The sequence below is a fragment of the Aulonocara stuartgranti genome (assembly GCF_965226115.1).
Source record: "Aulonocara stuartgranti genome assembly, chromosome: 10".
Taxonomy (NCBI): domain Eukaryota; kingdom Metazoa; phylum Chordata; class Actinopteri; order Cichliformes; family Cichlidae; genus Aulonocara; species Aulonocara stuartgranti.
Genome location: NC_138946.1, coordinates 4,426,569 through 4,443,020, shown reverse-complemented (window position 1 = coordinate 4,443,020; position 16,452 = coordinate 4,426,569). Strand labels below are relative to the sequence as shown.

The 16,452-nt window shown below is 37.0% G+C and overlaps 1 protein-coding gene across 1 annotated transcript in view; it reads right to left on the bottom strand.

Annotated features, from left to right (window-relative positions):
• Window positions 1-7,004, bottom strand: part of LOC309716232 (polypeptide N-acetylgalactosaminyltransferase 10-like) — an 88,411-nt gene extending 81,407 nt beyond the window's left edge. Inside the window, exon 1 of the mRNA XM_082549910.1 lies at window positions 6,729-7,004. Coding sequence (XP_082406036.1) covers window positions 6,729-6,872 — 144 coding nt within the window. The 5' untranslated portion in view covers window positions 6,873-7,004. The remainder of the gene's footprint in view (window positions 1-6,728) is intronic.
• Window positions 7,005-16,452: the final 9,448 nt, after the last annotated feature.

Genomic DNA, 16,452 nt, shown 5'->3' with positions numbered 1-16,452 from the left:
AAGAGGAGCAAATCAATTGGTTTAATAGAAAGAGCTGTCACTGTGCTGCTGAAAGGCATTTAGCCACACTGGTGAGTACAGTTATCTCAAGGCCATTTTGTTTTTAAATCAAACAGTGGATTTTTTTGTTTCTTTTCAGAATAAAACTTTTTCAGCATAGTAATAAAATGAAAATTCAACGCTACGCAACAAAGCATAGACAAAGTGCTGAAGTGCGGAACAACAGGTGCAGCCAAAGCTTTCAGTCGCATTAAGTGATTAGTCTTATTCAGCGCTCGGTGAAAGTAGGGCTGACGGTTCAAACACAGAGCATTCGTTCACACTGCATTCATATTGCATTTAAACATATTGCTTACATCCCAGTTTGGAAGAGTTTGCCTCATTCTCCTTGAAAACCACTCAGGTTCTCATGTATCAGTTTAGGTCACTGATGAAGCAGGAGACCACATGTTACATGGCTGAAATGTAGCAGCCCTTTGCTACATGCCCTCTCCCGCTCTCTCTTCCCCTCTTTCCTGCCCACTCTTCACTACTAAACTAGTAAATAAGAACAGGCTACATATTACTGCATTGACAACCAAATCTATAGGGAATAAAAATCAACATATCGCAAAAAAAAAAAATGTTTTCAGAGTCAGTGTTGAGAATTTTTAGGTTAAGTCACATCAGTGTGCCTCAGCTTCCCCAAGTGTCTTTCAGTGACAGAGCCCAAGGTTGTCCATTTTTTACCTTACATTTTTACTTTCGGTTGTTATTGACAAAATTCTGGGATATTTTCAAGCGAATAATAAGCAAGGGTTTGAGAGGTTACGAACTGACTAAGAGATAAAAATAAGGGAAGAAGACCCACAGTAAGCATGTCAGTAATTTTCTGTTCAGTGTAAATCAAATGTAAGGCATGCTCCTTAAGTGGAAATCCTTAACCTTGGTGGTGCAAAGCTGTGGAAAGACTGTTGGCTTTAATTGTACCAGTTTGAGATATTATAGCTGTGACTGAATCTACACATAAATTGTGGAAATGAGTCCTGGGTCCGGGTAGTGGTTTGAGAATTCCCAAATGATGTTTTGTTACTCTTTACGGTTTCATGACTGAGGGTCAAGCAGAAATGCAAAAATGTGGATATGAAAAAGTGCAAATGAGGACATAGCACCAGAAAAGCCTTCTATGTCCGGCTCCCTGGGTAAATCCATCTAAGAAAAAAAAACAATAAATGTAAATGTTGTTCATTTATATCCTGTTATAACTAATACATCCGTGGGACAGATTGGTTATGAATGAGAATGTGGCTCACCCTTTTTGTATTGAATACACTCTGATCTCATTCTGATGGTTTAAGCGATGTGTAGTCGACAAGTGAAGCAGACAGAAACCAACAAGGGGAAGAAAATATCAGCTACAAACGTCTCTAACAAGACTTATGTGGGAAAAGCCTGAATGGGATTAGAGTATTGATTTTTATCTACTTCAGTGAAGCCATAACAGCCCACAGGGAGCACTCAGACGCCGAGCACAGACACACATATTGTTCCTTCCTTTTGCCCTTATTTGTTTTTTGTTCCATTTGTCTTTAGCTATTAAAAGTTTACAAGAAACAAACAGAAGACAAGATGAATGTTTGCAGCCGGTTTCCAACAGTGTAAAGGAGTTTCTGTGCCATTAGAGGTTAAAATAAGATAAATGTTAGGGTTGGATGATGATGTGCTGGCAGCCTAACCCGTTTGTCTCCCTCCTTTTCGCTCAGTCCATGCCTTTCAGTACACATGATACAGAAATAATGGCACTTTATGTCAAGTGGGAGTAAACTGGCTTCCTAATTCACAACAGCGAGCGTGATCGATGACTCAGATTTTTCTGAGCTCCAATACATCAAATGCATAAAAAGAAAAACAATAAGACAGCTCATATTAACTAAAATCCCTGATGAAGGGAATTAAATGCAAAATTAACACTTTATGCGCCTCCCTGCGTATTCAGGGTGTTGTTTAACATTCACACTACCAAATCTATAACTGCACAAACCTCTTAAGTTTCCTGATGTTGTAAATTCATCTAAGTGGCAAATGACAAGCTTTTCCATCTCTAACTTCAATCCCACATGACATGAACGCAGCACAAGTGAGTAAATCAGACAGCATTATTGTTCTGATGTTGATGTTCTCGCAGCATGATATGATTTTTTTTTTTTTTTTTTTTTTTACAGAGGAAATACATTTTGACAAAAACCACCACAAAGAGATTCATATACCTAAATTACATAAAAATTGCAAATCAATATCAATCAATATTTTATTTCTATAGCACATTTTAAAAGGACAGTGTCCATCAAAGTGCTTCACACAAGGTAGCAAAGCAGATTAAAACAAAGGCAACAAAACAAGTTAAAAACAATTATAGTTACAGTTACATAGCACAACTGGAGACCAGGTGGAAGTCCAAACTAATTTGCATCAAAAGCTAGCTGGAACAGGTGAGTTTTTAAGCATGATTTAAACGACTGAATGGAATCTGATATGCGGACATTGATAGGAAGATTATTCCAGAGTTTGGGTGCGAAAGCTCAGTCCCCTCTAGTCTTTCGTCGGGGCCTTTGTTGCACTAAGAGCAGTTGGTTAGAGGATCTGAGCATTCTCTTGGGGCTATACACGTCGAGAAGGTCTGCTGGGTAACTGGGCACCAGTTAAGAGGCGTGCTGCGGCATTTTGAACTAATTGCAAATGCTGGAGGAGAGAGAGAATTGGAGGTCCATGTACAGAGAATTGCAATAGTCCAGTCTCGAAGTAATGAAGGCATGGATAAGCTTTTCAAGGTCTTTATGTGGAATATAGGGCTTTGACTTGGAGATTTGACGTAGCTGGTTTTTACCACACTATATTAATGCACAAATATTCCCCATTAACTTGTTGCTTACATAGTTGCATATTACATTTTCCTTAGATGAATATATTTTATAAGTCAGGAATTCCCTTAAATTACAATGCTGTGATTGCAGCCATTCCCCAACTCTCTGTGAATGGTACTCATGGCCATTGATCAGTGGTTGTTGATCAATGGTCATGAGAATTTGCATAATTAAGATTAAGGAACTGACCTCCCAGCCCATTGTTCCTCAGTGGGCTGGTTTCAGTCATTATGCAAATGTACTGTTTCTAAGGTTGGGGAAACCTGCAGTCAGCTGAGACTGAAGAAGTCACGTGAATGAGTGACGAAACGTTTCTCCCACAAAACGCTACGTCCAGATGAACAGAATCAACTTTTGGAGATCCCTTAAATTAAATTCTTTCTTTTTCTTTTTTTTTCCCACGGAGACACGATTAGGAAAGCACACTATTGATATTTATGTACGGAATATTTATGTACAGAACGTGTGATTAATATATTTCATTTTGTATTGCCGTTATAAGGTGTAGAAACATGAAAGGTGTCATGGATGTTTATATACAGGGGTGCACATAAGTGGTCCGCATGTGCGCATCCGTTGGAGGTGGAGGAACACCAAAGTAATTACTTAAAGGAGCTTGCTTCGACATCTTTAAGAATTCTAAACAAATGTCTGTCCTCCTCCAGAAAATCTTATGTATGCAAACGCACATTGCAATTTTGTTCTTCCAAGATGGGTTATTGGAGTCTAATCGCCAAATACATTAATTCCTCTATCTCAATCAATAATGTTCAATTCTTCCACGTGATCTCTCCTTATTGAAATAGGGGTCTGGCTCTCTGTGTTCAGTCACTGGGAGGTTACTAAGTAAAAGCCGTATTTACTAAGTTCAGCATATGAATCCTTGAGTGAAAAATAAAAACTCAATTTTTTTTCTTAAGTAATTATTTTCATAAGTTTACAACTTGAATCTCTAAAATTCAGGGTTATAACTCATGTTATTATTATTATTTTAATCTTCAGTAGCCCTAATATTTCCCCTACTGTTTAGCTGTTAAATTGAAAAATGGAAAGGAAGCCTTTTCTGTCATAGGCACTATATAAAATGGACTGTGCTACTGTGAGATCACCCACTAGTTTTGAATTAGCAGTTTTGCCCCTGACATGTTGTTTTGTGAAGACAAAAGTCATGCTGCATCTACAAAACGCATAGGCACAATGCAGATGACCTACTGATCATTTTTGCAAACTAATAAAATAATAAATTTTCATTGAGTAAAACTGAAGCTCAGATTTCTTTGACTATAATATGAGACAGATAAGTACATTAAAAGGCTTCAACAGGTACCAACAGCACAGACGTGGCAGAAACATCCAGTTTATTCATTCATGTATCGGGACGGCTATCGGTAAAATGAGCCACAGCCCGCACTGCAGCATCCAGGTGGATGAGTTATAAAATTCACACCAGTCAGAGTTCTTATGAAGGGGAAAATATGCAGACAGGCCAAACTCTTTTTAGAGCCAGACAGTAAACAAGTGTTTTTAATGCTTAAAAAAAAAAAGGGGGAACTTGCTCAGTTTTACATCTACTATGTGAACTTCAAATTTTCATAATTGGCACTGGCTACAGCCCAAGAGGTAGATTTCTCTGTTCAGTCAAAGGGAACTGAATACGTCAGGCAGTAGATGATCAATTCTAATCACTGGCTCTCATCTACTCCATTGCAACAGTGGGAATGGAACAGAAATCAATGCAAGCATCAATAACAGGAAAGCTGTGATTGGGCACCTTACACTGATGACTGAATGCAAAAACATCAAAAACATTAACGCAGGCTGGATTTCCACAAATCTACACATAAATCATGCTTAAGTGGTCATTTTTACTTCATGGTTTTGAATGTTGTTTAATCCCTCAGAGAAACTGAGCTGATATATCTTCATCACTGAGGGAATGTTAAAGAAAAAAAAAAACATTTCATGCGTTCAGTGTAAATTTGACGCTGAACATGTGGCTTTTCTTCTCACACATCAAGGAATGAATGGTTTTGTCAAAGTATTATGTACAGAGACGCTGGATGTGTTGAGTCTAAATACTATGAAAAAGTTTTAAATGAATTTGCAATGTTGAAGCTTTTTTTATGACAGCCACTTCTTCTCACTTAAAGGACTACCAATCAAGAGAAAATTAATTCGAGCCAAAAATTTCATTGGACTGATTTTAAATTCCAAAAGCCTGTCAGCAGTATGAGCATTAGCAGCCTTCCTCTGTTTTCATTTTATAATTTACAAGAAAGAAAAAGAGAACCTCCTTGACACTACTGGAAGCTTGCTGCATAAACACTCGTCTTGTCTCTCTTATTAGAGGTGAGGCGCATCGAAGCGTTTGCCAATGACTGACGGGCAGGAAGCCAGTGTTGCTGTGCTCTTCACTCGATACATGCCTTCTACATATGATTCTCAAATAAAGGCCCCTCAATGTCAAATAAGAGTGAAAAACAGTTTTTAAATTTACAACATCCTCCATGTTTATAACTTTACAACAATGCTGAATTGTAATGGAAGTGCCTGAAATGTCAAGCAGATGCCTCACGCCAGCCGCATACCTTTATTATTTTATTTTATTTTTGTACCCTGCCTCTCAGGTGTGGAAGCCTTAGTAAAATAAATATTGCATTTTCTTTTAAATAGAGTACAGTACAGACACTACAGCAACCAGGATCATCATGGTTTTAAAAGACAAAGCACTTTCACCAATCAGAAAGAATAGTCATGAATATAATTTTACGATCTGGTAGATGCTCCTTATTATTCTTCACATGACATGCCAACAAATTAGTTCCTTAATATTAATCAATAATGAGGGATTCAAAGCTGACTGCCAGGAAGCTCATGCTGAAGCACGTATAATCCCACAATGAAAGCATCTACATTTGTTCATCATAAAGAAAACTCTCAGTTCCACTACACTAAAACCAAGCTAAGCACAGAAAAACAATCAATATCCAGACAGTGAAGATGATTAACTTTGAATGCCAGACTGTTACACATCTCATTGTTTAATGTGTTGAAATAAAGCAATAGTGCTGAAATTGTCCTAACACCCAACAAACTTTGTCTTGCGATCCTTTAGGTGCCTTGGCTCTGTCCATGGTGCTGAACCTGAGCAACGCTTGTACGCTCTCCATGGTGCTGAACCTGGGAACACATGGGTTTCTTTATTCTATGTTTCTTTTTTAGATAGTGGTAAAAGAATGTGTCTTGTGGATATTCTCAATAGTTTTCTAGTTTTCTTTTTTTCATATTTCCCACTTTTAAAGTCGCCTATATGAATATTTTCTCTGTTTCAGATTTCCCTTTCTCAACCAGTCTACTGAAGCTACACTCTGTCCACACTTTACAAGGCTTTAAAGTAAGGCGAGGGTTGCTTTGTAATCTCACTCTTCTGCAAATTCTACTGCACGTCTTACTATTTTGAGTGAATGACGGCTACCTTAAGCAACACTGTGCTACACTGTGTTTCACGTCTCACTACATTATCCTGAACCTGATCCTGATTTTACAACATATACGGAAGATTGGATTACATATTTTCCTTACTTGAAGTGAATTCTTACGCGTTTTCTGTAGTTTAAAAGTCTCCTGTATGAGAGTGTGTTCTTTGTTTCAGATGTCCCAGTCTCAACGAGAATAAACCGAGGCTATACCGTCTCCCTGCTTGTCTTTTAAACCGAGAACAAGTGGACACAGTGAGGAAACACGATGCATGTATGTTTTTTAAGACTGCCTTTAAAGTCTTAGCACCCCTGCGTGACACGGGGAGCGTTAAAGCCGAGCTTCTCTTACCTGTATCGGTGCATCCACTGTGTAGAGAGAGTTGTCAAACACTCGGTCCCTGTACAAAGACCACAACCCGACGTTAGGGAGGAATAACAGAGCCGCTATGAGCAGCCCGGCGAACTGCAGCAGCCTCTTCTCCTTCCGCCTCATCTCTGCGGGAGAAAGCGCGCGAAGCAACGGCGGTGCGAACAGCAGGGTCCCGTCTCACCACTTTTCCAAGCGGAGACAACTTTCGCTCTGACTCGAGGAGCGAGCTGCTTTTAAGCTAACTCTAATACCCCACCAGCCGGGACATCCGGGTGAGAGTTTCAAAATAAAAGCACACGACTTACGAAACGCTTTCACTTTGGTCTAACGACAAAAACTAACTTTCAAAGAGCGACGAATGGTGGCATTTGAAGATTATATCAAATGAATCCTTTCTCTTCTATTATACTCTGTCTTGAATGTCAAACCAGTTTCAAGATTTCAGCGACAGAAAGCCATATTTCTCTTTCTAGTTCATTCCATCTCTCAATGATGCACTCACAACACTACATTAAAGGTCACATTGTGGGATCTGAAAACGGTTATGTAGATGGCTTCTTGTGCCTTTGTAGTTTCCTGTGTGAAACGTGGACACAGGCATTTTATATCTGACATTGAATCACATCTTTAGTTTGTAAGCAGCAGATATGAATGTGACCAGACATTTAATGAGCATTTATGTCAGGAGTCTTTCAAGCTTGAGCACAAATGGTGCTTTTCTCTACAAAAGTCATAGTTTTTAGTGGAAAGACATAGATGGTAGAGCAGCTTGAGGAAACGTCTACTGCCTCAAAAGTCTCGTTTTTTTTTAACCTTTTTTTTAAACCTTTTTAACCTGAAGCTGTTGAACAATTGTTCCTGCAAGCTGGAAAATGGGGGTTGACTGGTGTTAAAAAAAATCCACCAAATTGCACAGTGTGAAGACTCTCCGTGTGCGGTGTAGAATTACACAGCAGGAAGGCACACAGAAAATGTTCCACCTTGCATTTCTGAAAGACCCAAATTGGCTACGCTTTCTTCTGACATTTCGTCCAGACTCTGCTGTCTTTATGAATCGCTGCGATATGTAGAAATATTTTCTTTGTATTTCTTTTTTAAGTTTACGAGTATTATATTTAATTGGTCATCAAGGTTAACAAAAGTATAGCAATCGGAGTCAGTAGGTCTTTTCAATACAGTAGATATGAATGTAGCAGAGCAGTAAACAATTAGCTTAATTCTTATTGACTGGATTGATGCTTTTGTTTTGAAAGGCTAATTAGCAATTTTCCAGTGGTTTCCTGCTCTGTAAAACCTGCTACACTTTATAAACCACGGCTTGGTGGGAAACCCCAGTTGCTCATGTTTGACTGTGTTTTAATAATCAGGTATGCAATAAAACATAAAACAAAAGATAAAACATCAAGAGCCATTTCAATTCTTCTTTTTGATAAACACAGCAATTTCTTTTTCTCACAGTGACCCTCTTATGTCCTGCCTGCTGATCTCACCCAGCAAACAAACTGGAAAGTCCCACTAAAACGGGAGCGCAGCCTTTAGGACTCATGTTATGATGTTCTTCAAAGACAATGGAAACTAAAGACCAGTAGTGACAGTAGTGAAGGATTTTTTTTATTCTGTATCACTGGAATGGCTATAAATAGAAAGTCACTTCAGGCATATTTCATGTTCACATGTCATGTAATACATAGAAAATGACTAAAGCCTGGGGCAGGGTTCAGGTCATTTTCATGGTTTCGTAAAAGTGTGAAATGGCAGATGAAAAGGAAAAAAAATGCATAGCGTTAACATGTAGGGTGACTTCATGTGTACTGTTACACTATTTCATGGTATCATTTTTACCTGCTTCTGCTTTCCAACATGTACTGTGTTTTTGTCCTTTTAAAGTCCTGTTAATTCTATCAATCAAACAATAGAAACACAGGGCTGCTGCTATTTTAGTGATTTCCTTTGCAAACTCTTCCCGTATTCTTTCTTCCATTTATCCTTTTTTCTTAGTGCTGCATTTGCAGACAGAGGAAGTCAATGTACATAATTAATGCACTATGAACAATGTCAGTCCCTCATCAATTTTCATTAATTAACACAAATGATGATTGAGCCTGGCCTGGTAATGAGACATTCCACTATTCTAGTTGAGCTCATGCAGAAGGTGACAGGTTTTTTTTTCTTTTTTGTTTTACCAATTACAGCAACCACAATCAAGAAACATGATCCCAGATCACTTTATGAAGCCGCATGAGATGAAATTAGATGAGATGTGATGAGATCTTGCCACTCTGTGTTCATCAAATATCCTGTATGATCTCATATTTAACTGTTTTGGTCTAATCAAACTAAAATGAGAGCACATTGCCTGTATTTTACAGTCTTCTTTAGCCCTTTAAAACCAGAACAATAAAATAACTGCCAGAAATCTTTAATTTCTTGATAATGGAGTTTTTGTTGAACCTTTAGACAGAATATCTAATAATATATTAAATTTTAATCTGCATATATATGTTTTAATTAGTATCACATTTGCTACATAAGCCATATTTTTGCAATTTAGTCATTAAAATTGTGCCATGCAATTTACATAATTTTTCGGGGGTAAAAAACAAAAAACAGTGCCAAACAACTGTGTGACCTGTGTAGCTCCACATTGAGCTACACGTCTGCTCTTTTTATATGTTTTATGGTATCTGCTTTGACTTTTTTTCTCCCTCTTTACAACATTTCTTTTTGTCAGAATTTTATTGTTAAGCTGGGTACACCATTTTTTTCTGTTTTCACTTAAGGCAGATCATATTCAATCAACAACTTCCACTGCATATAAATGTCAGGGGTAGACATTTGTTCAAACACAAGTAAGAGAAATGAGACACTGTAGACCGACTCAGAGAGTATTAGAAAGCGTGCGCACGGGTGTGAATGCCTCTGAGAAGACACACACACTGAGCGCAGGCTTGGTTCTTTATTTATAGTGAAAGTAAGTTACATAGTACTTCCTCTTTTAACAGAAAGGGGAGAGGTCAGGCATTATCTCAGCTTATCTGACCTTGCACACATACACTGAAAATAACGATGCAGAAGTATATCATGCTTATCTGACATCACACACTGAGGTAAGGAATGCATTATGTTCTCTTTTAACAATAAGCTTGGTTATGTGAAAACATATGAACACACAGAATATAAGGCACACTTGATTATATTGTATTATAGAGATTTGGTTATATTGTATAATGTAGAAAATCTCTTAACAATAGCATACAATAAATGCATAAATAACTAGAAAAATTTGCATTTCCTGCGAAAATGCAGTGTGGATGCTTAAAGCTGAAGCTGTATGCAAAAAGTAGCTGAAAAAGCTGAAAAGTTGCAGAAATTGTAAAAACTTTGCAGAAGCAAAAGAAGTTTGCTAAAATGGAATAACTTAGCAGAACTGCAATATCTTAGAGGAAACATAATACTTGGCAGAAATACAATAGCATAGCAGAATTTAGCAGAAATATTGTAACTTACCAGAAACATGATAACTTCTCAAAAATACAAGAATTTAGGAAAAATAGTATAAGATAACAGAAAGAATATATTTAGCCAAAAATACTTAAACATTACAGAAACACTATGATTTAGAAAAATAGTACAACAGAGCAGAAATATTGTGATTTACCAGAGACACTGTGATGAACTATGAATATTGTAATTTTAAATTGAGACTATGTTTTAGCACAAATATTATAATTTGGCAGAAATACTATAATTTAGCAGAAATACTATATTAAGCACAAATCCTATAAAAAGCAGAAATGGTATGATTAAGCACAAATACTACATTTAGTAGAAATACTTTGTTTTAGCACAAATCCCATAAAAAGCAGAAATACTGTACTATGATTCAGTAGAAAAACTATAATTAATCAGAAATACTAAATTTAGCAGAAATACTATATTAAGCACAAATACTATGAAAAGCAGAAATAGTATGATTAAGCATAAATACTACATTTAGCAGAAATACTATATTAAGCACAAATCCTATAAAAGCAGAAATAGTATATTAAGCACAAATCTTATAAAATAGCAGAAATAGTATGATTTAGCACAATAGTAATAAGTTAAACAGAAAAATTGGAAAAGCAAAATGGACAGCTGAAAAAATGCTGAACATGCTGAGGGTCCCTCAAATATACTTGTTAAATGACAAAAATCTGCAAAAAAATTTATTACAGCCACACAATCACAAATATGTACACATGAGGAAACACACATGCACAGAGAGACCCACACACAAGATCCAATTCAGTCAACCAGTCTAAATATATTGAATTTAAATCTTAGAATGAGATCATCCCATTAAAAGCCTTTCTCTCTCTCTCTCTCTCTCTCTCTCTCTCTCTCTCTCTCTGTCACACACACACACACACACACACACACACAGACACACACACACACACACACACACACACACACACACACACACACAGGGAGAGAGAAGTAAGTTTCTAGGTCAGCCTGGGAGCTGGTGAATTTGAATCCACCAATCAGAGAGGCTGTGCACTTTTCCCCACCAAAACAGGTGCATCTGTTTACACACGCAGCAGCACAGAGAGACACAGGATTTTTGCAGTCTATTTCTCATAGTGACGACTCCCCTCAAACAAATGACCGTAATTTCCTAACCGTAGGGGCTAGAACAGTCATTCTTACACCGTTTTGTTCAGAAGAGATGGGGGAATCTTCAAGTGTTGACAATTTAATATTAAAATATGAATTTTTAGAGATATATGACATGGATGACTTGTTGACTTAGAAGCCACGAATTCCCCAATATGCAAATTTGAATGCCTGAGACCACATATGTGATTGGCTGGCTGGGAAGCCGTGCAGGCCCTGATTTGTGGATTTGAATTCCTCAGCCCTCAGATATGATTGGCTGGCTTAGAAGCCACGAAGGCCCCAATATGCAAATTTGAATGCCTCAGGACACTTATTTGATTGGCTGGGAAACTGTGCAGGCCCTGATTTGAAAATTTGAATGTCTCAGTCCTCACAGAGGATTGGCTGCCTGGGGACCTGGCAGAAATATATAGAAATACTATTATTAAGCATAAATACTACATTTAGTAGAAATACTATGTTTTAGCACAAATATTATAAAAAGAAGAAAAACTATAATTTAGCAGAAATACTATATTAAGCACAAATCCTATGAAAAGCAGAAATAGTATGATTTAGCAGAAATACTGTATTTAGCACAAGTACCGAAAAGTACCAGAAATACTATGATTTAGCAGAATAGTAATAACTTATTGAAACACAAATGCACAGAGGGACACACAAACACAGGCTCTAATCCAGTCAACCAGTCTAACTATGTTCAATTTAAATCCTACAATGACATGCTGTCAAATAAGGGCAGGGTCCTCTCTCTCCCACTAAACACACACACACACACACACACACACACACACACACACACACACACACACACACACACACACACACACACAGGGAGAGAGGACTAAGTTTCTAGGTCAGCCTGGGAGCTGCTGAATTTGAATCCACCAATCAGAGAGGCTGTTTACGTTTTCCCGCCAAAACAGGTGCATCTTTTTACACACGCAGCACAGAGACATAGACCTGCTTCTTTCAGTTTATTTCACATAGTGAGGATTCCCCTCAAACAAATGACCATAATTTCCTAACCATAGGGGCTAGAGCGGTCATTCTTACACCGTTTTGTTCAGAAGAGATGGGGGAATCTTCCAGTGTTGACAATTTATCATTAAAATATGAATTTTTAGAGATATATGACATGGATGACTTGTTGACTTAGAAGCCACGAATTCCCCAATATGCAAATTTGAATACCTGGAGCCCACATACATGATTGGCTGGCTGGGAAGCTGTGCAGGCCCTGATTTGTGGATTTGAATTCCTCAGCCCTCAGATATGATTGGCTGGCTTAGAAGCCACGAAGGCCCCAATATGCAAATTTGAATGCCTCAGGACACATATATGATTGGCTGGGAAGCCGTGCAGGCCCTGATTTGAAAATTTGAATTTCTCAGTCCTCACAGAGGATTGGCTGCCTGGGGACCTGGCAGAAATATATAGAAATACTATGATTAAGCATAAATACTACATTTAGTAGAAATACTATGTTTTAGCACAAATACTATAAAAAGCAGAAATACTATAATTTAGCAGAAATACTATATTAAGCACAAATCCTATAAAAAGCAGAAATAGGATGATTAAGCATAAACACTACATTTAGTAGAAATACTATGTTTGAGCAAAAATCCTATAAAAAGCAGAAATACTATATTAGGCACAAATCCCATAAAAAGCAGAAATAGTATGATTAAGCATAAATACTACATTTAGTAGAAATACTATGTTTTAGCACAAATAGTATAAAAAGCAGAAATATTGTAATTTAGCAGAAATACTATATTAGGCACAAATCTTATAAAATAGCAGAAATAGTATTATTTAGCACAATAGTAATAAGTTAAACAGAAAAATTGGAAAAGCAAAATGGACAGCTGAAAAAATGCTGAACATGCTGAGGGTCCCTCAAATATACTTGTTAAATGAAAAAATCAGCAAAAAAATGCACAGGGAGAGAGAAGTAAGTTTCTAGGTCAGCCTGGGAGCTGCTGAATTTGAATCCACCAATCAGAGAGCCTGTGTACTTTTTCCCGCCAAAACATGTGCCTCTTTTTACACACGCAGCACAGAGAGGCACAGGATTATTGCAGCCTATTTCTCATAGTGAGGACTCCCCTCAAACAAATGAAAATAATTTCCTAACCGTAGGGGCTAGAGCGGTCATTCTTACACCGTTTTGTTCAGAAGAGATGGGGGAATCTTCCAGTGTTTACAATTTATCATTAAAATATGAATTATTAAAGATATTTGACTTCTAATGCACCATAACTGAGTAGAGCGAAGCAAAAACTGCCTTGACTTGCCCTCAAACAATGCTTTCTAACTCTAAATCTATTTGGAGTATCGATATCATTCTTTCACCGTAAGAGACAGCAGGCTTTGGTGAACAATCATGGAAATTTTCAGGTCTCTGTGGAAATCCAACAAAAAGTTATGACGAGAGAAAAAAGTGGTTCATTTCCACAGTTTGAAATCTGAAGAAATCTGAGCGAAGGACAAATTTCCTACCCTCAAACAAGTCCAACTCATTTCAGAACGGTAATAGGTGAGAAAATAATTCTTGAATTGTGAGCGTCACGAGTGTCTGAAGATATACCGGGACAAGCCTCATGTCTTAACTTTGCTTCGTTAAGGAGATATGACGATTCGAATATGCCTCTCATTACAGAAATGCAGCGGTGATTTTGAACAAACTGTCCATTGACTTTATATGGAGAGTTTTCTGACCTTGTGTTAGTCTGAGGAGATTTGCCAAAATTCTATAAATCCCACAACAATGATGGTGACATTTTCTGAAAGCCAGCAAAAATACCTACGTTTTGATGTATAATTTGTGGAAGTTGAGTGAAAATTGAGCAAGTAGCAGGAAGTTGTTCGGACATGAAGTGAAAATTGCAAAACCTTCAGTGGCACACTGGAAGCCAAGAGCATAGCAACCATAACAACACATGTATTTTGTGAAAAATCACAATTTTGCAACTGAAAACTTTAAGAGGCATAAAAGTAAAACAGTAAAAGATTTGAAAAAGCTGAATCATACCTGAATAGCCCAATAATTTGTGAACATTTTAAAATTTGAATGGTTGTTCTAGGTGAAAGTATGAGGAAGTAGTTAAGTTTCAAAAACAAGCAAATTTTAGCAGAATTGCTGAAGTTTCCCATTCATTTCAATGGGACAAATTAAAGGAAAAAAGCTTAATATTTTAAAAAGTATAATAGCAAAAAATAGCAAAAGTCATAGCCGGAAAGAGCAAAAATAGCAGAATAGTTTAAAATTTGAACGGTGAAAATCGGCTGAAAATTGTGGAAGTAGTTCTACGGCGAAAAGTGTACGGAAGCAACTTGAAGAATAACTAGAAAAATTTGCATTTCCTGCGAAAATGCAGTGTGGATGCTTAAAGCTGAAGCTGTATGCAAAAAGTAGCTGAAAAAGCTGAAAAGTTGCAGAAATTGTAAAAACTTTGCAGAAGCAAAAGAAGTTTGCTAAAATGGAATAACTTAGCAGAACTGCAATATCTTAGAGGAAACATAATACTTGGCAGAAATACAATAGCATAGCAGAATTTAGCAGAAATATTGTAACTTACCAGAAACATGATAACTTCTCAAAAATACAAGAATTTAGGAGAAATAGTATAAGATAACAGAAAGAATATATTTAGCCAAAAATACTTAAACATTACAGAAACACTATGATTTAGAAAAATAGTACAACAGAGCAGAAATATTGTGATTTACCAGAGACACTGTGATGAACTATGAATATTGTAATTTTAAATTGAGACTATGTTTTAGCACAAATATTATAATTTGGCAGAAATACTATAATTTAGCAGAAATACTATATTAAGCACAAATCCTATAAAAAGCAGAAATGGTATGATTAAGCACAAATACTACATTTAGTAGAAATACTTTGTTTTAGCACAAATCCCATAAAAAGCAGAAATACTGTACTATGATTTAGTAGAAAAACTATAATTAATCAGAAATACTAAATTTAGCAGAAATACTATATTAAGCACAAATCCTATAAAAGCAGAAATAGTATATTAAGCACAAATCTTATAAAATAGCAGAAACAGTATGATTTAGCACAATAGTAATAACTTAAACAGAAAAACTGGAAAAGCAAAATGGACAGCTGAAAAAATGCTGAACATGCTGAGGGTCCCTCAAATATACTTGTTAAATGAAAAAAATTAGCAAAAAAATCTATAACAGCCACACAATCACAAATATGTACACATAAGGAAACACACATGCACAGAGAGACACACTACCAAGATCAAATTCAGTCACCCAGTCTAAATATATTAAATTAGAATCTTAGAATGAGATCATCCCATTAAAAGGCTTTCTCTCTCTCTCTCTCTCTCTCTCTCTCTCTCTCTGTCACACACAGACACACACACACACACAGACACACAGGGAGAGAGAAGTAAGTTTCTAGGTCAGCCTGGGAGCTGCTGAATTTGAATCCACCAATCAGAGTGCCTGTTTACGTTTTCCCGCCAAAAAAGGTGCACCTTTTTACACACGCAGGCACAGAGAGGCACAGGATTATTGCAGCCTACTTTTCATAGTGACGACTCCCCTCAAACAAATGACCATAATTTCCTAACCGTAGGGGCTAGAGCGGTCATTCTTACACCGTTTTGTTCAGAAGAGATGGGGGAATCTTCCAGTGTTAACAATTTATCATTAAAATATGAATTATTAAAGATATTTGACTTGTAATGCAGCATAACTGAGTAGAGCGAAGCAAAAACTGCCTTGACTTGCCCTCAAACAACGGTTTGTAACTTGAAATCTGTTTGGAGTATCGATATCATTCTTTCACCGTAAGAGACAGCAGGCTTTGGTGAACAATCATGGAAATTTTCAGGTCGCTGTGGAAATCCAACAAAAAGTTATGACGAGAGAAAAAAGTGGTTCATTTCCAGACTTTGAAATCTGAAGAAATCTGAGCGAAGGAGGAATTTCCTACCCTCAAACAAGTCCAACTCATTTCAGAACGGTAATAGGTGAGAAAGAA